Below are 24,111 nucleotides of genomic sequence, written 5' to 3' on the forward strand. Positions count from 1 at the left end.
TTTTAAAACGGAGAAAAACAAATAACATAGTAATGAAAATTTTCAGACCAATATATTTAGCTGCGTGTGCGATTTTTGTACGTGTAAAAATCGGAGTTGGTTTTTGTTGTTTTTTCTCGTTCGTTTTATTCTGAAGGATTCTGGGCGGAAGTGTGTCTGTTGCTGAGGGCAACAGAGACGGCAAGCATGCTAGCATAATGCTAAATCTGTGCAGCGTCTTGGCTGTGTTTAGCTACAAGCTATTGAAATATTGTGGCCTTCCCTAAGTTGTGGGGTTCAACTTAAAATGTCGGAGACTTGATTCCGACCCCAACCGTACCAATATTAGCTGAGAATGCGGGTTAATAGTTGAGTTTGCTGCTACCGATTCAGTCACGCTTGCTAAAATGCTAGCAGAGCTGGCTGAAACAGACCACTATGAAATCCACACATAGCTAGCACAACAAGGTTAATTGGTTTAACGTTGCTAAAGCGTCTGATAATGGCCCACGTCCTGCAAATGATTGCTGTGTGAAGAATAAAAAACAGGTACATCCAAATGATGGTGAGTTGTGGTGTTTGACTTTAATGCAATTAGCCATATTTTATTTATAAAACGAAACCTTGCATGGACCAAATGCTGATAATGACTGGAGTAACTCAATATTAAGTAACTGTTTACTATTTCAAATATAAGTAATCACAAATATCCTTTGTGTTATTTTGTGTAATTCAGTCTAAGGATATTTATACAGTTCATATGCACATAACAGACTGAAATTAAAAACAATCATTCTTTTTTTGTCATTCACAGGTAGTGTTAAACTGTCACTCATCAGCTGTTACACTAATGGGGACCCGAGACCTGCCGTTGGATTTCCTGATTGAAACTTAAGTTCTTCTCCTTAGAGAAACTGGGAAATAAACGTTAGCTGCCATGCGTATCAGTTTCTGCCAGGGCCTGCTAACTGGCGCCATCCTCCTCAACCTCCTCATTCTCTACTATGTGTCCCGGGCCCAGCAGCAAATGATGGAGAAGAGGAAGGAACTTGGCAGGGGCACGAGGAGAGCCGCCCTACCAGCTCCGGGCAGCCTTGGAGGAGGCCTAGGGGCGCTTGTAGGGGCTGGAGTTGAACCTGGAGTGGTCGGAGCGGAGGGGCACAGTCGAGGCCCCCGTGTGACTGTTCTTCTTCGGGAGTTTGAAAACTTTGAGAATTATGTTGGGGATGTTGCCAATTCCTTCCTCCGCCACAGACCTGAGCTTCCCTTCCTGGCTGTGGCCGACACGTCTCCGTACCCTCCCTTGGTGCTTCCGGAGGGCACTCGGCTTCTAGTGCTCTCCCCCAGCCCGGACCAGCCACCCCAAGCTCACAGGCCGGAGTTTCACGTGCAGACGGAGTTTGTGCTGCTGGTGCCCGATGGAGTGGAGCTGGAGCAACCTCGGGCTATCGAGAGGCTCATCAGGGAGTTGGAAGGTGAGGGTGGGGGCCCAGTTAGACTGGTAGCTGCGCCAGTGTTGGCTCGATCCGCTGTGCAATGTCTCCACCTGCGGGTGAACCTCAGAGAGTGGACAGCCACCTACTCGCCAGCTGCTTCTGGGAGCAGCGGGAGTGTTTGTACGGCCTTACAGGGAGATGCAATAGTCCTCATTCGCACTGAGGATCTTTTTAACCTCTCTGTCCCTCTAGGACGTCCCCTCTTCTCCTCACTCTTCATCCAGACGGCCTTGAGAGGCTGGAAGGTCAAGCTGTTGGAAAGCCCCTGTTTCTCTGCAAACCATCGGCCCCTCTTTAGCTCTGCTCACAACCAGTGGAAGGCTGACACCCGGCTGAAGGAGGCCACAGGGAAGCTCATGAGGAGCTTTGGTCTGAAGCGCCTCCTGTTGCCTGATGGGAAGGAACAGTGGTACGGCTGCAGTAAAGAGACGCCGCGCTGTTTTGGAACTGTGCAGGATGACACTCCAGACTATCTTTATCTGGACCGCTGGACGCCTCCCTGCTGCCTTCGAGCACTCAGGGAAACCACCAAGTATGTCATCAATATCTTGGAGAGCTCAGGTGTGCGCTACTGGCTAGAAGGAGGTACTCTGCTGGGTGCTATTCGCCATCAAGACATCATCCCATGGGATTATGATGTGGACCTGGGCATCTACCTTGAGGACATACCCAACTGTGATCACTTGAAGAACCTGGACTCAGGCTCTCTGGTTGATGCCAATGGCTACGTCTGGGAGCGTGCCGTGGAAGGAGACTTCTACAGAGTCCAGTTCAGCGAGGCCAACCACCTGCACGTCGACCTGTGGCCGTTCTACCCGCGTAACGGCGTGATGACCAAAGACACGTGGACAGAACACAAACAAGACGTGGAGTTCCCAGAACACTTCCTGCAGCCACTGGTGCCCATGACTTTTGCTGGCATCACTGCCTACGGCCCCAACAACCACAGAGCCTTCTTGGAGCTCAAGTTTGGAGAGGGAGTGATTGAGAACCCGCAGTACCCAAACCCTGCTAAAAAGAGGCTGGACAGAAGTAAATTATGAGTGATACTAGAGGCTCTTGTAATTTGTTCTACACTGAAAAGCTTGCCTCAACTAATTTTCTTTGAAACATGATTTCTGGGGAAAAAAATATGGTGCCAAAATGACTGGATTTGCTTTTACATTTGCTGCAATGGTCCCAGCAGACCAAACAGCGTAACCACCTCCGTGGTCAGAGAACATTATTTTCTATTTTGTTTTTTGACATAAAGTCTAATCTTGAACTGCCGTTTTTTTTTTTTTTTATTATTATTATTTGTGCGAGTGGTAGGATTTGGTTTGAAAGGGGCAATGAAGACTTGAAAAAGTAAACTCTCTACACTAGTGTACTGACTTCAGGCAATTTAATAGTCAAAGACTGGTTTTATTACACAGTGTACTACATCTGTATGTGTTGTACAGTACAGTACAAGCGTTGCTGCTGCAAAGACGATGAATAATTTAAAATATCATTGATAATGTTTATTTGTTAAAGGCTACATTTCAGATGATCGGATTTAAGGTATTGTACATAATTATTTGTTTTAAATAAGTGACATTGCCCTGTAACAGGCATTTTATGATTTCCTGTTGCCTTGTTTTGCACTGACTCTTTCAATTTTCAGTTTTGCACAATTTATGAATGAATGCTATATAAATATAAATATATATATATATCAATGCCACTGAATAGCTAACGGCTCTGAAGTGATGAGCACATTTCCGTCTGTTCTGTTATGGCTGCTCTATCAGGCCTTAGTATTAAAGATGAATATTGACTCCTAGCTCAATCATATCTATTACTATGTGAGGACACAATATTGACTGAAATTAAATTGAATCTTAAAGGGAAACATTTTTAAACGAGATGTTACACATAAAAAAAAACAAAAAAACAACCTCACCTGATCCTCTGGGTACCTCATGCTTTCTGTGGTGTTGTTGCTTGTGTGTGGCGTATTGAGGTGTCACTCCATTTCATGTCCTGGTCAAATAAAAGGGAATGCGACTGTTTGACGTCTTTGGTTTTTGTGTTTGGAGGATTGGCGTAAATAACGTACAACTGTAGTTGCTGTCCTTGAACACTAGATGGCAGAAGCTAGTTATTGTAATGGTCCCATGGTTGCGACTGTACAGGCATTCAGGAATTGAGGAGGTGAAGGGCTTTATGACTAGTTGGACAGGAATGTAACTTTGCAAGTAGGCCTCTTGCCAATTCTTCTCAAACCGGTCCAGTGACCATCTATGCAAGCAGGTAGTTCATGTTGATGATGCATGTAGGGAAGGGAGTTGTGTTTACATTCCTTTTACTAATGGATGACCAGTATTGTTCATATGTGGCCTGGTAATTTGATGAGGCATCTTTACCACTGAGGGGCCTTGTGTGGTTATTTCTGGGAGCATGAGCATAAAGCATCCCAATGCGTTTTAAACATGCCTCCTCACTCGCATGCTATTGCAGTAGGATTGTAACATGACACAGCTATGGCGTTTCCACACAGCCATTTTTGGATTTTTAATTTAATGCTTGTACCTAGCTTAACTAAACACACAGGGAATGCCAAGAGACACATCAACATAATGTATATATAAAAAAAGGCGTTTATTCTTTTAAACCTAATGATAGAACATTCAGTTGGTAACCAGGAATTTCTACATGTCTTTTTTTTTTTCTTTTTTAAAAACATAGCCCCACTTTAAAAAGATGCTTACAAGAACCACGTGCGCACACACACACACACACAACACAAACACTACCACTGAGTCAAACATCCACGTGGTGTAAGATTTCAGAAAGGAATGACAACACCTGTACAACCTCGCACCAATAAAAAGAAAGAAAAGTGAAGCAGTTGTAACGCAAAGCTTTTGTGTATTAACCCTTAGTCATGTAAAAAAAAAAAAAAAAGAAAATGATGAGACCTCAGACCTGTGATGGAGTCATCATTTTCTTCATGGGCAAATGCTGCGAGGCTACTACAAAACGGAGCAGAGAAAAAGTAAACCGTTGAAAGATATGCATAGTCAAGTTTAGATACAACAGTAGTACATGGCGCACTCCGGTCCACCAGTTATTGACTGACAGTTGATTTGGATGGAGCAGCCCAGCTTTACCGTATTGCTTTCATGAACAGCATATCACCAGAACAAATCATCTTCAGCTTCGTTACACTGCCTCCAAACCGACAAGTCTTTTGCACAACAAATAATAAAAAAAAAAATAAAAATTGGAAGCACAGTATTCAAACAGAGCTTATACTCAAGCAAACAAGCTGAAAACAGGACCACGAAAAAGAGCACGACTGATAAAAAAAAAAAAAAAAAAAAATACATCTACCACCAAACAAGTTGTTAAGAGAACACTTGAATCATGTCAAAAAAAAGAGTAAAACTAATTATTTGGATTTTGATTGGAGAAATAAATATCAATTATAACAAATAATTATTAAACATACATAAAAGGAAGCTTAGACCTCACATATGCTAAGTTACTTTTCAGCTGTTCACACTGCAACAGTCAAAACTAACCAGCTGTCAGTTGCTACTTGTAGTGGAGGGAAATTGGTTACCTAAATACAACACATAGTCACACCACACATTTGACATGACACGAATAGTCCTTATCACACACACACTGTGCTTTAAAAACCCATTTTTTTTTTTTTTGTTTTTTAACCTTATTAATGCTGGATCTACATTAAAGCAACAGCTTGAATATGATGAGGGCTACAATTTAAAAAAAGAAAACAAAAAACTTCAAGATATTCTCCAATGCCACCAGGAGTTCACCGGTCACCTTCCTGTTTACCAAAGTCTGCATTATTTTTGGTCTCAAGAGTATTTAAGGAGCGTTTGAAGGTCGAAGCCCTCAATTACATTTCAAACCTGAGGTGGCGACACCCGACGCAGCGCTGGTGTCCATCCGGAGAGGCAGGCGTTGATCTGTGCGAGTGTGTGTGTGTACGTGTCTGTTCCTTTAAGTCCTTCAAAACAAGTTCCTCCGTTTAGCTTTGGGACGTTACTGAGCGTTTCATTTGGTGTGCTTCATAAAAATAATAAAAAAAATAATAATTATCCCATTGTACATGAGAACCACTGGAGTGGGATATATTATCACAGCCATCTTCATGCAGGATATATATATATATATATATATATATATATATATATAGAGATATCTATATATGGGATGAAGCCTGCATGAAAGTGGCTATGATCATGTGTAACAAAATACATATATGTTTGGATCCTAAAGAAAATTATGACACATTTTTCAATACATATATGTTCCTTACACGGGAGAGACTTAAATAAAATGAATGGATTCTAGATGGAGAAGATGAAAACTATCAGACTGGGTGCAGGAGACCATATGGAGGTCCTCATGAACCTTTGAAGTCAGAAATTTTAACGGTTTCCGAGCAGGAGTTGTGTCAGTGTGGTTTGCCGGATTTAGCAGCTTTAGCAATAGTGCGACGCATTCCTGTAACTTCCTTTTCTCCGTCATAAATTAATGAAACATTTCCTAAGCTTATCAAGTAACTACGACTGCGTCTTCAGAAGGTCACTGTTCCAGCGTCATGTATACACAACACAGTCACATGATTAAATTCTGACTTCTAAGTTGATGAGGAACAACCAAACATTACATTAGACCAATACTGTCCCTCAAAAATGAAAAACACAAAGTCACATGATGTGCATAAAACGGATGTCAAATGCCCCATAAGACTTTTTGTTTTTTAGCTGTCCTTCCAAAAACATCGTTGAGGTCACAGAGCTTTCCTTTGCATTGTAGTGTGCATGTGCATCCGGTCTCCTTGCACTTTTGTTTTTTGTTTTTTCTCTCCAGGGCAGAAAAAGTTGAAATGGGATTTGAACTTCAGGTTTCAGCGTGAAAGAGTGTATAAATGATGGGTGTTCCTGAAAATGTCAGCAGCTCGATTACATCGCGGACTCTATGTCACTGGACATCGCCGCAGCGCCCGACCCCGCTCGCTTCCTGATGAGCGGCGAGTGCTCCGGGGCGGGCGGCTCCAGCCGGACCTCGCTCAGCTCGGCTTCTTCTTGCAGTTTGGAAGAGCGGTCCACAAAGAACTGCAAGAGCCCGGCGCCGAACGCATCTCCCTCCACGTTCAGCACGGTGCAGGTACGGTCACTAAAGGGAAAAAAAAACAGAAGATAGTTAACAAACTGTCCCAGACATGAATCAAGGTATTATGTGTGCATTAAAAGAACATACGCAAATGTGCTCTTAATTCATTTAAAACATAGAATTTGTGTACTCACACAAGCCAATCAACAGCCAGGATGAGAGAGATGTCACTGGTGGGGAGACCTATTGCTTCCAGGATAATAGCTAGGGTCAGCACGCCACCGGCCGGGATACCTGCAGCTCCAACGCTGGATGCTGTAGCTGTCACGCTAAAACATAGCAAGGACATTTAGAGCTGCATTTTCACAAATCACCCCACTTGACAAGCGGGTAGTATTAATTCTGTAACAGCAGATGTGGCTTTCAGACACTTACAGGATGGTGATGACTTGGATGAAGTTAAGGGAAGTGTTGTTCAGCTGAGCAATGAAAACGGCGGCCACACACTGGAAGAGAGCGGCCCCGTCCATGTTGACCGTCGCGCCGATGGGCAGGATGAACCGGCTGATGTGCTTGGACACGCCGTTATTTTCCTCCACGCACTTCATCATGAGGGGCAGGGTGGCGGAGCTGAGGAACAAGAAGCGGACGGCGTGAGGGCGCGTATGCGAGAGAGCGATGCCGACCAGCGATGAGTGACCAGCGAGAGCAAACACGTGAGAAGGAAGCCAGCAGCAGTCAGTTTATTACCTGGAGCTTGTTCCAAAGGCTGTTGCCAGAGCTGTGACGATCCCCAACAGGAATGTGTAAGGGTTCCTCCTTGTAATGATGAAGTAGATGCCGGGGAGCACCAGGACGCCATGGATGGCGTGCCCTATGATGCAGCAGGCTATATATTTTCCTAGACTGGCAAACAGCTCGCCGACATTTTCCATCTCCACGATCTTGCCAGCTACTAGGAACATGATACCAATAGGGGCATACCTGAAGAGAGAAAGGAGATCGGTGATGTAGATTTAGTTTCTGGAACACTGCGCTTAGAGAAATATCGCTCCCTCACTGAGGAAACATGCTCAAAGGAATAGTTCTTTTCTGTTCAGACACAAGCCATATAGATTATTTCATTGTCTAAGAACCCAGAAACATTCAGGCCTCCTCACCACATGATCCAGGAGACCAGCACCATGGTGGCTTCGTTGAAGGAGTTGAAGAACTTGATCAGGATCTCGCCTTCCTCACCCAGCTTCCTCAAAGCAATGCCGAACACGATGGCGAACACTACCAGACCGAGAATATTCATTCCATCCTGGTCTGTCCCAATAGGCACCTGACAGCCATGAAGAGCACACGGTCAGGACACACATCTTCTACAGTGGTCTAATTTTATCTGGACTAATGGGGGGGGGGGGCGTTGGCTTTGCTCACCTTCTCCACCGTGATGCTGAAGGTGGCGCTGAGGTTTCCATTTATGCCATCTGTGTTATTCTTTTTAACCAGCTTGTAGGCGGTTGCGTACTGGATGAGAGGGAACAGTGCAAGTTTAATACACTCATTGGGGCACGATCAGTTTATTTAAACATATCTGTTATATCATGACTATGTTAAAAAAATAAATAAATAAAAAAATTAAGATCCAATACTCACTGACTGAAAGGCAGCAGCCACCAAGTTGGAAGGAAAGATGTTTCTGTAGACGGAAAACAAAATGTGTTAAGAACGGTGTGTACCAGATTATTTTGGAAGACGCATTATAAGTTTGAAATCGGAAGAGCAAAACAGAGCGCACATGTCTGGACTTGTAGGCAGACGAAGCAAAGTTGCACTGGGAAAACGCACACGCAAAAAAAAAAAAAAAAAAAACATAACTGACTGCATTGTTACTGCTGGAGTTCAGACGTTTTGCAAAACTACAGAGCAACACTTGTGCAGTCCTAGTTCACAGCTTTTACATCTAAAATAAAAGACACAAATTTTACCAGCGAGGTTGCAGGGATAATACTAATACCCTCTGGTTGTCAGTGACAGTTCAAACAGACAGAATCACAAGGTTGATCATGTGGAAATAGCTGAGAGAGTTTAACAATCTAATCCCCTTTTTTTCCTCCTCCTTCACCCTTTTTTTCCCCTCATGTCACACCGTTATTCATTCTCAGCTAATGAGTACACTCACACACACACACACACACACACACACACACCCACACACAGGTCCATAGGCCCAGCTGCATATTAAATCTCCCAACAACGCGTGAAACCCATTTGTCCCCGATTTCCCTGTACTCTGCTGTCTGTAATAGATTTAGAGTAATAAGGCATTAACTTCACATGTACTTTCGAGCCATTCACTCCCTTTCATTGGAAGCACAGTGTGTCAGGATTAAAAGTTATGTGACTACATGGCGGCTACAGCTGGAGCACAGGCCGACAGAACGAGCCAAAAGTCAAGCAAATTGAACTCCATTTGGATATTCAAACGACTTTTGACTAAAGAACAAAGGCTAATGCTTATGTGTCAATGCAGTGTCCTCGGAACAAGAGTCAGTAGGAATAATAGACTTGACAACAGCTTCACAAAATAAAAATAAACTGTTGTAGAAACTGCTAGAGTAGAGAGTTGGTATTATAACCAACATACCACGACTCAGGCCTCAAACGTATGTTGGACGATTTCATTGTCTAAGACACATGGACATTTGGCAAAGGTGGCACATCATTGCTTTGACTGACACATTTTGACTAAACTTTAACTGCATGAAACCTGTAAGGATCCACTTCCTTATACCTTACTAAGTCATTTCTGCCACAGGTATCGAGAATTCAGGTCAAACTGAAATTAAATCAAGTGAAACTTCCTCTGATGGTTTATACTTTGGTTTCCACGCCCCGATCGAGTGCAGAAAACGGTGCCATGCATTGTCCAGACTGATGAACAGATTACAGATGGACGTGTACCTAAACAAATGTGACAACTGTACACCAATGAATACGTGTGCATCGTCACATACCACTGGGTGTGTGTGTGTTTATATCCTGTCAGGCTTCTCTTTAGCTCAACTATGTACAGAAACTTGTTAATCTTGTTAGATCCGACAACCGGAAGGGAACACCTACTTTCAGGAATAGTAAATACCAGTTTCACGCGTAACGAGTAACTGACGATATACATAAAATATCTTGTCACCGTCACCATCTATGGTGACGATTTAGGAAAACTAAACGGTCATGCTTAAGTTTAGTGGTGAGCGTAAAGTCACAGGATGGCAAATGTTCTAAAAATATCGGACAAAAAAAGCTAAATACAGTCTACGGAGATCACATGTCAAGCCCTTCTTCCCTTTTCTTTAACTTTACTGTTCCCGGTCAACAGGTGACGGTCGATAGCCTTCACCTGCGAATGAGACCTGGAGATAAGAAAGGTCAACAAGGATATGCAGGAGCGGCTGCCAGCCGAGTGAAACGACAGGACACTCCTAGGCCGACGTGTAAGAGCATGCGCGCATACAGTGACAGGGAAGCATTAAACAGAGTGGGTGTCCAGGAACAATGACCAGGCTGTTTTTAAAGCTTTGATGAACAGCTCCAATCCTCCCAGTGAGTTCCACGTGGCCTCTGTTGTGAAAACTAACCGGGACTCCAGCCGAGAGGCTCTAATGTGAAGCACGAGCTTAGGGGAATGTTTACAATAAATGTGTGTGTGCACGTGGAGTGATCTCATGTGTGTACTACAAACATTACTACTTTTTTTTTTTGATAATGGTTAAATGCATTGATTCTAGAAATGAAAGGTTTTTATTATGGCCGATTAAAAGGGATAAAAAAAAGAATAACTGAGCCGGCCTAAGATCTAAATACCTACTCTGAGTTTTGTGTTGCAAACTGATTCGGTTATGCAAGGTCCTCCGCTACATATCAGTGTAACAATGTTAATCTGTTGCCCTTTTGCTCTTGTAAATCAGCCTCTAGACACAATGATTTTTTTTTTTTCCAGTAAGTCTTGCCTGGGCTAGGTCACACTGGTGGAGAATGGAGGCTGAGGGTGGAAAGTTGTGGCTTTTGTTGGGCACAATACCATAATTCATGGAGAACAGCCCCGAGCGCTCCAAAGTACTGTCAAATTAAATCGGAAGGCTTGTGCAATAGCTGCAAATATCCTTCGAGATGGCATGGGAACAGACTCTTGGAAGTTCATCCGAGACATGAAGCTAAATTCACCTTGGCGTTGTGACAAGTTTTAAGGCAAGTAACAAATGTTCCTGTTCTTTTATTGGATGCACTTCAGATTCTGCCTAAAATGCTACATCCATGCATCAATGCCAGATTTGTCATTTGATTTTAACATTCAGTAATGTTATTATTCTTGTAAATACTGCGTATATAGATTCTTCTATTGTTCTAGATTATGTATGGGTGCCTGTACATTGCTAGTGCAACAATGAAATTTCCCAGTTTGGGATCAATAGAATATCTATTTATCTGCCTATATTGCCAAATTGCTAATATTTTGCCAGCTCTGGTTAATGCTACATTACCAGTGCAGTTTGATGTGTAGACTAAAATAGCAGCAATTTGGTAATTCTTTTAAACCGGAGATGTGTACAGCATGCAAGTTCAAGAGGTGACACTAGTGTTGCGAATGTCAACATCATCATGAAAGAGCACAAAGAGTTCCCCAAGTAAAAAAAAAAAAAAGAAAGAAAAAAAACTGGAGCTGCAATCTTTGGAAACCAACACAAAAAAACATACTATATAACCTTTTAAATGTCTTATTTTTCTAAATTGAGAATTCTAGGTGTATTTATCTGTGTGGGTTTGGAAGCTGTGCAAAGTTGAGGCATCTGCCATGGTAACAGGAAGGAAAACAATATCTATATCTGAACATGTTTACCAGATGTGTAACCCAATAAGAGGAGCGTGGTGGCTCAGATTACAGATTCATAAACTCAATATGTGATGGAACATCTCTATCTCAGACAGTGCCATCACATCGTAGCCTGTGTCTACAAAAACTCGAGGTTCAGTGCTGTAACCTTTCTCAACCCTTATCTACTGAATTGCTGCTGTCTCAGATATGCCATGCCAGCCCCCCCACCCTCAGTGGGGTGGGCACAAATACAGTAGGCATGCCTTAAAGAGGAAAAAACAGCATGTGAGACGCGGAAACTGTTGCCTAAAAGCTGTTACCTAAAAAAAAAAGGACATGTGTGATCATTTCTCAGAATATTTTGACCCCATGTCTGTGACTCAGCCGTTTACCCTCTTTAGACAGGGTGGCTTTTTTTGCCTCCTCAGTAGATGAGTTGGCAAAGGTCTCATGAATGCCCCATGGATGTGACACAAACGCAAATGGGGGGGAGATACTGAGAGACGCACAAGTGTAGAGAGCGACTAAGAACGAATTCAGCGAGTGGCCAAGTGTGAATATCATAAACCGGTTCCTGTTTTAAAGCCACCGCAGAGGTCTGGAAGTGAGTGAACGGGAGCGGAAATCCTTTGAAATGTGTCAGCGTGTGTAGAAACTATCGTCGCTGAGCAGTGGCGGTTTTATTTTAACGCACGGGGCCGTCCCAACAGGAAGTTTTGCATGATGAAAGAGGTAACGCGCGTGTCGCTTGCGCCACGTGTCTATAGAATAGAGACACAAACGTGAAATAAAACTAAATTACTAGCAGTTATTTGTTCTGAAAGGGGCAACTGTAGAAGTGGCGTGTCCGAACCGCGACAGCCACCGGCTCTCTGCCCTGGAGAGTTAACCCCTCAGCGTGAAGGCACAACACAGCTCAGCTGATGCAACGACATAAGGCCATTACAGTACTACAGGAGCTCAGACAGGCATGGGTAATAAAGCCACAAGCCTACTTTTGGCTCCTGTCCCAGGTTAGCAGTGAGTTTGGGGAACTTGGACCTTCAACAAAAAAAGCTCGATCTACCTTTCAAGGGTGTGCGGGCTCACCTTATCAAGTCCAAGAAGGAGTCTATGACTTCTTTATGCGCCGGCAGTTCTTCATCCAAGCCCGCCGGTTTGCTGACTTGCACGGAGCCCGGAGACATGATGAAAGCCATCGCGACCCCGATGGATGATGCGATCAGGGTTGTGAGCAGGAAGAAGAGCATGGCCCAGCCACCAAGTTTGCCCAGGGCTTTGGGGTCGATGCTGGCCGCCCCGGACACCAGGCTGCACACCACCAGGGGGATGATGATCATCTTCAGCAGCCGGATGAGCAGCTCACCTGGGAAGCCGATGTAAATAATCTGGGTCTTCGACAGCTCCACGTTGCGCACGCCGAGTCCGATTATAACGCCGACGAGGACCCCGGCCACGGTGAGAATCACCAGCAAGTTGGCCCTCACGATCCTCAGCACGCGCTGGGACAGGGGGTCGGGGCTGCCCTTCGTGGTGCCGTTAAGTCCGTTGGCCAGAGGTTCGTCGATGTGCGCCTCACCGTTGGATTCTTTTCTTTCTTCCATGTCTACCTTGTCAGACATTCCGCGCGTTTAAAGTTTTAGTTGAGCTTATATTAAAATGACAAATACGTAGCGCGTATACCGTGGCGCGAGAATCTCCAACGAACACACGCGGAAACTACCGGCTTCTTTTTTATTGTGCGGGCTCCGCGCAGTTCCAGCTTACGCTTCTTATCGTAAAGGAAATCCCACCCCTATGTGACGTAAGAGCTGGGGGTGTGGTGAATTTAGCCTGTAAATTACCAGTTAAACGTTCCATTACATTCATTAACACAAAGCGTCCTTGGACAGGTTTTTGTTTTTTTTGTAAGTGGTTGGTATTTATATTCTATTTTGCGACGCTTTCACTCCAATTTGCGGCGGCGATATTTTTAACCACAGGTAGCGTAGCCCTCGCGCGACAAACAGTCTGCAGTCCATGTGGATTCACATTAAGGCCCTGTTTGTTAGATTACAACATTTCAGTCATAAAAGTCCATATCATGGCTATTGTGTTTAGTCAGTATAATTAATTTGTGATAATTTCTGTTTGGATGAAACGTTTTTGCCTTAGGAGCGAAGTCTATTTTTTATCAGGTTTTATTAAGACAAGAAAAGGAGACAAAGTTTGTTGTTTGTTACAACATAGAAAACCTAGAGATGTTAACAGCATATGTATATTTTGTATGCATAACCTTTTTTAAATTTTTTTAAGTAATGTTCACTAACTTGAAACAAGTGACAGCAGTTGCATCATCCAGTCACATACATAGCTTCAGAAAACAAACCAAGAAGGTCTGAGAGTTTAAAAACATTATAAACTGACAATTGTAACCACATTTGAATTCAGAATTATTCATATGTTCATATTTTGCTGTAAATTTGAGTTTTTAATCCATCAAATCTAACTTATCAAGGTTTGCTATTAGCATATGGAAATCCTACAGATGTTAACAGCATATGCAAATTTTGGATGTACTGGATTGCACTGTTCGCTAACCTGAAACAAGAGACAACTATTACGTCATGCAGTCAAAAATATAACTTCAGACAACAAATCATAAAGGTGTATGAACGTCTAAAAACTTTATATAAACTTTATATTTTGCAGCAAAAGTGTTTATCGCTTAAATCTAATCTATAGTTGTTCATTTGATTAAAGGATATGGCGCTATCTGGCAACACTAATCTCTTCCCAGATCACTTCCTTTTATTAGAATGGCCGTTAAGCCACGTTGCGTTAGCTGAGCAGAGGTGGAGGCTGTGCAGCTGTGGAGACTGCCACTGCACTTTGATGCGACCTCCCTCCTCTGTGGGTTTATTTGCTCTCCTCCCGGGTACCAAATCAATAAAGAATACCATTTTTGGTTGGAGTTATAACTTCAAAGGGTGATACACATGCAGCGACAAGTCCAGGAATAATGTTAATCTAACATCTGGTGAGTGATAAAGTGTGATCGCAGAAGAGCAGGGCGCCCTTTGGAGAGTCTCAGCTGTTCCTGAAGCAGGCATCAAAACCTCCTGCGTTTTTTCTAACATTTATTTCGAGACATGCGATGGCAAAAATTAAGAATGAAGGTCGAATTGAGGTTTTAAATTTCCTAGAGACATTGGCTTCCCGGTTTTTGGCAAGCCTGACACACCTGTAATAAGACACAGGCGCTCATTGTCTAGGATACAGAGGCCTCCAGTCTGATAGCCCAACATTTGTGTGTAGGGGTCCAAGATGAGCTGGGGTTAGCTTACACTCAAACAACAATCCAAGCCCTTTTTAAAAAAGGGTCCTGCTGGTAGAAATTTGTGGGAAAGGCACCTTTAACACTAATGAATGCCCACAGGACCCTGGTAGCAAGCTGTCCTCTCAGTGCCCAGTTTGTTATCTCAAGCTTGTTCTTTGTTCCCTCCGACTGCGTGAATGATTGGAGGAGTCGCTGTGATTCCGTGAAATAGTGCATTATTCTGTGAGAAAGGCCAACTTCAATGGCTAAACCAGCAGGCAGATGAGAGCTGATGGAGTTTTTCTAGAGTAAGCCCCATTTGTAAAAACACGCACCTCGCACCCTCAGTGCACATGCTGCGGAGGGCTTTGGAGTTATCTAACATGAGAAATTTGACAGGTTGACTGGCATGCCTTTTACCGTAAGAACAACAATCAATGATAAAGACAATGTGCAGTATGCTCTGAGCTATATTTAATTAAACATTTGCTATGACAGCCGAATTTCACTAAAGTTTCACTTTATATGTGGTAGGCAGTTATGCGTAGCCTGTGGACACAATAACATAAATATGCAAATTGATTATACTTTAATTTCTGGGAGCAGGACAGGAAAACCAAGCAATTCTTTGGGGCCCCAGGAAAAAAAATAATTAAAGAAGGGGCCCCCAGGATGGCTACCTTTTTGCATATTTTGCAATGACAACTACTGACCCCCTTAAACCCACAAGGCCCTACGGTGCATTAACAATATACCTCACCTCCCCCAGGGGCCCCTTTCTATCTGCCCTATGACAGAGTTTGAACTGGAGGGATAGGACATGTATGACTTTGTCTGGAGCCCCCTCCCCAGAACCTTGGATCACCACTGTTTCAAAACTAACAGAATTCCCATCAGCTCGCTGACATATTAAACTAAGATTACAGAAATGTTAAACAAGAGCGTTTGCCGTTAGCAGTTAGCTCTAATGTCTACGTGCAGCCCTCAGGAGCTTGGTTGTGGCTCTAGACTCGTCTGCAGGTTTAGTTGATGTGGCAGTGTAAACAACCATCACGCTTGATTTACAGCAAGATGCTCTGAAGCCAGTTGGTTAAGTCAATATATGATGTTGTATCAGAAAAGAAGGCACATAGCACAAGTAGGAAAGTAGGTAGGTCCATCATGTGACCTTTGAAATGGGGACGTGGACAAACAACAAAACGTAGCCAGCTCAGGTATCGTGAGAACAACAGGTGAGAAACGCAGAGACTGACAAAGAAGAAATTTCAAAGCTGGGGAAAGAAAGGACACTTGATACACCGTCTGAATGTGCCAGTGCACTTATCTCGTATTTTGGTTCTGCAGCAGGAGCAAAGTACAGAAAGGCTTTCACTGACTGAAGGCTGCTCTTTCCGGCTGCCAGGGATAACGTGTTTTATAAGAATTCTTCTGAATTATTAAGATTCTTTCAGAGGACCAAATCATAATAATGTTTGTCCACAGGCTGACAGAGCAGACGAAGGGGAGTGCTGAGTCATGATGAAAATGCAAAAGTTAATCCGGAATGTTTGGAGGAGGAAGACTTTGAAACTCTCAAGGTCTTTTTTTGTTTTTTAACAAAGGGTCCTTCGCTCGGATCCTTGGAGGCAAATTCCACCGCCCGCACATGTGAAGGTATCTCTCAAGGTGTAGGAGTGATTTAAATGTAAACAGTGGTAACAGTATCAGATTTTACATTGTTGTTTATAGCCCCCAGATTATGAAGTGTCGCAACGCGCTGACAGTTGCACTGATCTCCTGTTAGCCTTTTGACTCCGCTTTGTCAAAGTGCCGCGTCACAAATCTCCAAGCATGAGAGTGCACTTTTCTTATGTCCTTATATCTCCCACAGCATGACTCGATATAAACTCACCTTTATCCCCGGTTGCACAGAAGTGCTGGGAAGGCCCCTAAACCCTGTCTGATCTCTTAGAGCCCTGTGTGTCCCAGAGGGGCCTCCCGTACTTATTTACGGATTTACGCTGTGTAATCAGACTCACATGCCCCATCCATCCTCCTGTGTCTGTTACAGGAGGTCTTCTACCCGAACGTAAATTGTTGACAATAGCGAACCGCCGATAATGTGGCCTTAGTAGTAACCATGGCAATAAACACAACAAGAAATGTCTCTGCAAAATAACTTTCTAATCTAAATAATAATAATAATAATAATACATTTTATTTATAGGCGCCTTTCACGACGGTCAAGGTTGTGATGAATACATCCTAAGATTAAAGATGAATACATCCTTAGATTAGAAAGCTGTTTTACAGAGTAGATGTGGATATTGGATGCAATGTAACAGCGTTTCAGCTCAAGGTTGTACCTTGTGACTCAGGCCTTTGGCTCAGACTTGGTCACACATTCTTTATAAATGATGCAGCTTTGATTTGTTGACAGATTTGACGTCAGATGCGCAACCTGTCATCGTCTCTGTTTGTAACTATCTGTACACCAGGAGATGACCATGAGACTTAGCTCATTTTTTCCCATGCGCTCCATATACACTCAAAGGTGAAAGTTCATGTCAAAATAAAACTGTGAATATTTAAAGATTTTATCTTTAACTGTGAGTGTAGCAAAAAGAAGTCAAACTAAACCAAATCAACACTTGGTGTGATCACTGATTCCTTTAAAAACACTATAAAATCTACATATTTTTCAAGATACTTGTCAGGCACAGTTTTCAAGCATCTTGGAGAACCAGCTCCAGGTCGTCTGAGTAGCTTTTGTCTCTTCATGTAATTCAGGCTTCATGATGGACTGGACTTCAAACAGCTACTACTCAAGGGATTCTTTGCCCTGATGGCATACAGACAAGTAATACTTCTTCTTTTTCTCCTACAGAGCACAAACATCCAAAGTTGTAATGACCAGACCACTTTAACCGTTTTTTTGTCAGAGGTGGATTATATTTCATTACAACTATTAAAACCACCTTTATGAAGCTTCTTTTATAATGGAACCTGCATTTTGAGTTGTTTGTCCACACACTGCGTACATCCAGGCAATGGATGTAAAACGTTATCCTTTTAAATGAGAGCATGTGCTGGAAAGCTGTTTTTGGGCCCCACATGTTTCAGCTTTAAATGTTTAACTCAGCACTGCCCCTCCCCTCCCTCCTGCGCTCCACCACCATGTTCCTTTGCCTTGTTTTTGCCCTAAAACTTGAAGAAAACTGTACTTTGAAACACTGACAGTGTTGCATACCCTTTAAGTGATGTATTGTAGCTGAGTTTGGAGGTGTTGGGTTAGTTAGCCAATGCTGTCTTTTTACATTAATAGATTTTGTCGGTTAATACTGAGATCTTTGTTAACCATTGTCATATCTGCAAATAAATAATCTCTTCTTCAATCTTGGATGTCTTTTGCATCTTATGAAAGAAAAAGGAGCACTGTAAATGGCGAATATTTCTGTCCCCTTGCCTCTCAGCACAGCTAGGTAATTTAATCTCTCTGCATTTCCTCCCTGCTTGTCTCTGTAATAGGTAGCCGAGTTATCGCCTGGAGGTCACAGCTGATAAACTTGCCTGTTCAAAACGCACGCCCTCTGAGCCACTGTCGAAGAACAACAGTACGCAACACTACAGCATTTTCACATCGTGTAAATTTGTGCGACTGCCTCGCTGGGTGCATCTGAATAAATGACCCACATTAAGAGGAGGTCGATCAATAACTCACAGTGAGGACAGCAGTCTGCTGACTCTTGTTTTCCTCTGCGCAACAACACCGCTTCACTGGGTCAAACCATATCATAAGATTTCACCACTTTTTATTTGCTTCTTTTCTTTCTTCATTCAAATCGTGTAGCTCTCCTCCATGCATGCCACGCATTGCTTCACCCTACCTACTGCATTGTATAGCCTCATTAAATGTCACACCTGAGGGAAGTCTGAAGTACTTACAGTACATTCTTCTAATATCTAGAACCACGGAGATGAAAAAAAGAGGAGATGGAGTTTGTTACAGTCACTTCACTCTCTACATTTATCCATTCGGCCAAGTGAGTTTTTTGCATTGTCCTACTCACATGTAGAAAACGTCATTACATCATTTCGCAAGGCTTGTCAGGCTGTTAAGATCAATCTATCTATACTGGAACCTTTTAACCTGCGTCAAACGTTTCAATAAAATGCCATAATCTTAAGCAAATGTTTGCTTTCCCTTTGTGCATGTTTTTTTTTGTCTTCATTTACACATAGTTTTGCAATAATGTGCAGATAATGTGAGGATTTCCTTCTGCAGCAACAGGTTCAGAGGTCAGAGTGGCTGTAACCTTTTGCCTGAAGAACACAGCGGTTTGCGGTAGTGTAGTGAGAACAGCTAAATGATCATCAGCTAGAACATGAGTTGGACGCTACGGGTGGGGTGGAGACTAAAAACACATGTAGAACACAATCTTCCCACAGGACATTTTTGCAGGGAACATTCAGGCCTAGGCAGCGCAAACCAGACTGAACTAGTGAGGGCACTGATTTGCTGAGGCCAGCACGCCCTTCTTGCAACGCCTGCCCGCCCTCCCCCTTCCCTTTCCCCATCTCCTTTACACACAGTCCTGCTTTGGAAGTCATACGATACTGTATAACACGCAGGAGTTCAGAATTTCTTCCTTTTCAACAGCCCACCCTCTCTCTCTCTCTCTGACTCTCGTTTTCAAACTCCTACTTCATTCTTGTTCACTGGCTCTCTTTGTCCGTCAGTGCCGGTCCTTATCTGCATAAAAAACTGCAGGAAAAGATGTGTGACTGTTTGGTTTCTCACGCTACTTCTGTGTTGTCTTCAAGTCTGAAATGTCAGGATGGTCTCACGAAACAAATTTCCTGAGAAAATCCCATATGTAAGGTTTCAAAGTGCTTGTCGTTTATGACGAAACATAACAGTGATAGCCTACGATATACTGCTGAGTCATTGTTACTTAAATATTCGCTCTCCGCTCTGCACATGCGCCTGCTCGTCATAAATAGCTTTTTGTGCTTAATGGGCATGGAGCCCACAGGAATCTGTTCTCTGCAGACCCTGCCTCGGTTTATGGGCAACAAGATGGCAACTGGAATATTTTGTATATGTTAGGGTAGGACAAGCCTGTGCCTGTTCATTTATCTAAACACTGGAACCTGCCTCCACAGATGCCGGGGGATTTTATACATTGACTGACTGGGGCTGGATGAAGCAAAGAAATAAATAATGAATGAAATAAGGAAGCAGCACAAATACATTCAGTGTGCAGAGCTTTCAATGTATTCAGCTATGAATGTTCCCTGTACATACCAGTGTCAGTTCCCACATATGATATATGATGTCTTCAAGGAAAACGAATTCCATAGATGAAGTGAGGTTAAAGCAGCTGAACGTCGGGTTCACTGAGTGCAGCTCAGCCACATTAGTCTCTTTACAGTTTTTTACTGAACATCTGTAATTGTAATTTAGAATTTCAGGTCAAATTGTGAAAATAAGACTTAAGCATACCAGAGGAGAGTCATTCTGTACATTTCTGAAATACGCTCAGTCATCTTCTGTAACTGCTTGTCCTGTGAAGGGTCGCGGGGGAGGAGCTGGAGCCTATCCCAGCTGTCATTGGGTGATTTAAATCCAGAACCTTCTTGCACAGTTTATTGAATGTGTCACACACCATTAAAAAAAAAAGGTGGCGTAATATCTCCAGACAGCACAGAGTTAACTGTGAACACTCAACATGTGTAGTTTTGCCTCCATATGTACAGTATGTATGAACACCGTATCCCTGTTTGTCTGTATAGGAGTGTGTTATATATGTATTATATGTATATCAATAGTCCTGTTTACCTGCAGTGTGGCCGGCTATAACTGAACTGGACCGGAGTAGAGGTAACTCAGATATGCAAGTACGTTTACACAAGTCGAAGGTGTGACCGCTTTGTTTACTGTTCCTATCGCAAGGGCCACTCAGTGCTGTGTTTGTCCAAGCAGGTGTCCTTCACATGGTAATACAGGTGAACGAGCACAAACTGAATGGACGGATGGTGATTTATGAACAGTGGTTTGGATCAGCGTTGACTGACAAGGAAAAAATAGTGAAAAGAAGCCTCTCGCTCAGGTAAAGGCATCGGCGCTTCCATGACAGCATCTCCTGGGAGAGCTGCTGGATGCCCTGAAGACGTTATACGTTGCCATAACAACCACGACCCTACCTTACCTCGAAGTGGTGTTTTACTCGGTTGGATTGCGTAAGGTAAGCTGGGGTCAAGGAAATCATTGCATCTCCTCTCCTCCCGCCCCCAGACCACTAATGCTTGGAATATTTTCTCATCCATGCTGGCTCCCTTCTTAATCCCCGAGTACATCCACAAATACCCTTCTCAAAAATAATACCACCACCTTAGCCCTTCCATATTGAGAACAGACGGCTGTAAACTCAGGACGGCAACTGCTGAGTCGGTTTCATATTATTTTAGTCGTCAGCGCTATTAAAAGGACTCTGCTCTAAATTGAAAACGCAGTTGGAGGTCTTTCTGCTGATATGCTACGCAAACACTAGCTAGCATTTTCCCAGCAATAAAAAGAAAGAATTTGCCTCATGCCTGTTTTCTCTGGGATTATGCTGTCGATGGAGGGTACATGTAAAATGAGGAAATTCTCCTAATCTCTACACGCTCAGTCTCCATATTCGCCAGCGTCCCTCCCCCCGTACAGTACATTTCGCTTCTCTCCTCCCTGCCTCTCTTTCCCTCTTCTCCACCCTCGGCGTGTGAACTCACATGGCAGCTTAATCCCCTTACTGTAGCCGATAATGCCTGCAGGCCAGAGCAGTTAGTTGCAGTAGTAGAGTGGATCAAGCGCAGTGCTGCCAAGTTGGTTGGATAAACTGCTCCTGTTCCCACTGACATAGTTTCCTGCCCTACTGTCACCTGACAAATGTAGTTCTCACTGATCTGCAAAGCCGACATCGAAATGAAACTCCCCAGATTTGGCGGCATGTGCAGCCATACACTACGATGCATTATCTTCCTCCTCTGCCCCAGTATCTTACTGCCATAATCCTGCTCTTTTGCATTTATAGGCCCGGATTACGACGCAAACTGCCAGCTAATCAAACACAGAGGAACCATGAGCTGATAGTATTCAAGCAGCTGTAGGACCTCAAACAAAGGTAGTATATTCTGAGCTACGCTGTCCATTCAACCTGAAAATTACACAATATATATATATATACTGATCAGCCACTACATTAAAACCACTGATAGGAGAAGTAAATAACGCTGGCCATCTTGGGACAATACAATGTTCTGCTGGGAAACTTTTGGACCTGACATTCGTGTGGATGTTGAAATGTACCAACAACTGAGACCAGACCAGGCAGACCCCCCACCCCATAGCAATGACACTCCTTGATGGCAGCAGCCATCCCCAGCAGGATGCAGCCTGACACAGGCACGCACACAAAAACGGTTTAGGCACAACTCAACAAAAGCATGAAGAACAGCACAAGGTGTTGACCTGGCCTCCAAAATCACTAGATCCCAAAGTGATCAAGTATCTGTGGGATGAACCAGAACAAGTCTGATCCACAGAGGCCCCTCCCCTCAACTCATAGGACCCAAAGGCCCCCAGTAACAACATTCTGTCACCAGACACCACAGGACACCCTCAGAAGGCCCATGTCCATTCTCTGATGAGTCACAACTGTTTTGGAGGCACAAGGGAGGCCTACACAATATATATAATGTCATAATGTTGTGGTTGATCGGTGTACTCCTGTGCTCTTTAAGCAAACTTTTTCATAGCCAATTTTAAAGATTCAAAAAACTTCTAATTCTGTAACTGGCCCTGAAATCTTCTTCACAACTAGGTTAGCAAGATAATGGCTGCAGGCAAAATCAAGGAACAAGCAGCAGGAACACATTGTGCCTGTGTGAACATGCCAATCACCCATGCCCACGCTGACAATACAAACAAGCCTCTCAAGAATGTAAATGCTTGCCACGTTCATTCTCTTGGCCAGGTTGGACACACCTGAGTCATTATGTCATTACAAGCTTTGACGTGCTCAGCCCCGTCCACACCCACTTCGATACATTCTGGACTATGCCAGTGGCTTTATTGTATTTCTCGGCTAATTCTGAACTCCTCCAGAAGCCGGTATACGTGGGACGTAGCCACGTCCCACTGCTTTTTCTATAAACCAGACCTGAAAGAATCTTGCCGAGGGGGCACCCACAGACCGACGCCAGCTGAGGGAAGGCTCGTGGGGCCCTAGCGGAGGACCAGTCAGAGGTCAGACAGAGGGGTCAGACGGTCTGAGCCTCCCTCTGTGCTGGAGATGCCCCTGGGATAGGTGTTCAGACGCACCCCATCCCGTGAGAACAGTCACATCGCATGGCTCCCCTGGGACACAGAGACACATACACATCATGTGTAACGTCTGCCTAGCCGACCATCCTTAACTTAGCCTGTCGTTCTACAGCGCACCAGCATCCACACACAAACACTGAAATTGTACACATAATGAAAAATGTGTGTTTCCCGTGCACAGAACAACACAACACACTTAGATGCTAGATACACAGGTGCATGTGTGTCTGCTCCAGTCCAAGAGAGATGCGAACACCCACAAGAAATCACTTTCTCACGGTGAGGTATGCTGGCAGGAGATCAATCACCATGGCAACTACAGATGTGACCTTGGAGCAGAGGACATTTTAAAGACAGCATTGTGTAGTCTGACCACAAAAATACATAATCCTACAATTTTCTTTTGAACCTGAGAAGGATAAACAGTACACTTTCAATTTTGTTTTGTTTGTTTTTTTTAAATTACCGATTGGCTCCCTACAGGAAGGAAGACAATAACATTTGTCTGGGATGGTTGATGGGAGGAAGCCATAATTGCATGTTTTCTGCAAAAGGACAGCGTGTTCTTTTTGCTCAAAAGGTACGAAAGAAAGACAAAAACAACAAGAAAAAACATCCACTTTCTGTTGATGCCAGTGCAAATGAAGCAAACAATACTCAAAATGAAAGAGACAGCTGTACACGTCCCTTGGCAATGAGGTAAACCTGATAAAAATGTAGCATCGATACGCGCTGTATGCGCTGAACAGACGTCAGTATAGAAGATTAGAAGATTTAAGATTTTTCCAAAATACATTTTCAAATCACATAACGCGCGGCGATTGCACATCTTTTAACAACTGTGAAAACAGCCATTACTACTGCAGCAGCTTTTAAATTTGAAAGTTAGGTTAGGATTTATGCTCCTGTGTAGGACTTTTGATGAATTTTATCATCAAGGCCTCCTCTCCATCTTATCCTGTTAGGATGGCCTGATAGCGGTTGGATCAAAAATAGTAAGTTTGAGTCTCAGATG

General features: G+C 43.4%; 2 protein-coding genes across 2 annotated transcripts; one reads left to right on the forward strand and one right to left on the reverse strand.

The window, feature by feature from the left end:
- The first annotated feature begins 228 nt into the window (after positions 1-228).
- Positions 229-3,930, forward strand: fkrp (fukutin related protein). The gene is made up of 2 exons (XM_084558971.1): positions 229-544; positions 794-3,930. The coding sequence occupies exon 2, from the start codon at positions 917-919 to the stop codon at positions 2,516-2,518; it is 1,602 nt and encodes a 533-aa protein (XP_084415097.1). The 5' UTR covers positions 229-544; positions 794-916; the 3' UTR covers positions 2,519-3,930.
- Positions 3,931-4,073: 143 nt separating this feature from the next.
- Positions 4,074-13,181, reverse strand: slc1a5 (solute carrier family 1 member 5). Its single transcript, XM_084558968.1, has 8 exons — positions 12,541-13,181; positions 8,235-8,277; positions 8,016-8,105; positions 7,751-7,917; positions 7,341-7,574; positions 7,026-7,220; positions 6,785-6,919; positions 4,074-6,653 (listed from the first exon to the last, which is right to left on the reverse strand). Exons 1-8 carry the CDS (start codon positions 13,071-13,073, stop codon positions 6,440-6,442), a joined length of 1,611 nt encoding a protein of 536 aa, XP_084415094.1. The 5' UTR covers positions 13,074-13,181; the 3' UTR covers positions 4,074-6,439.
- Positions 13,182-24,111: the final 10,930 nt, after the last annotated feature.

The sequence above is a fragment of the Chelon labrosus genome (genome assembly GCF_963514085.1).
Source record: "Chelon labrosus genome assembly, chromosome: 13".
NCBI lineage: Eukaryota > Metazoa > Chordata > Actinopteri > Mugiliformes > Mugilidae > Chelon > Chelon labrosus.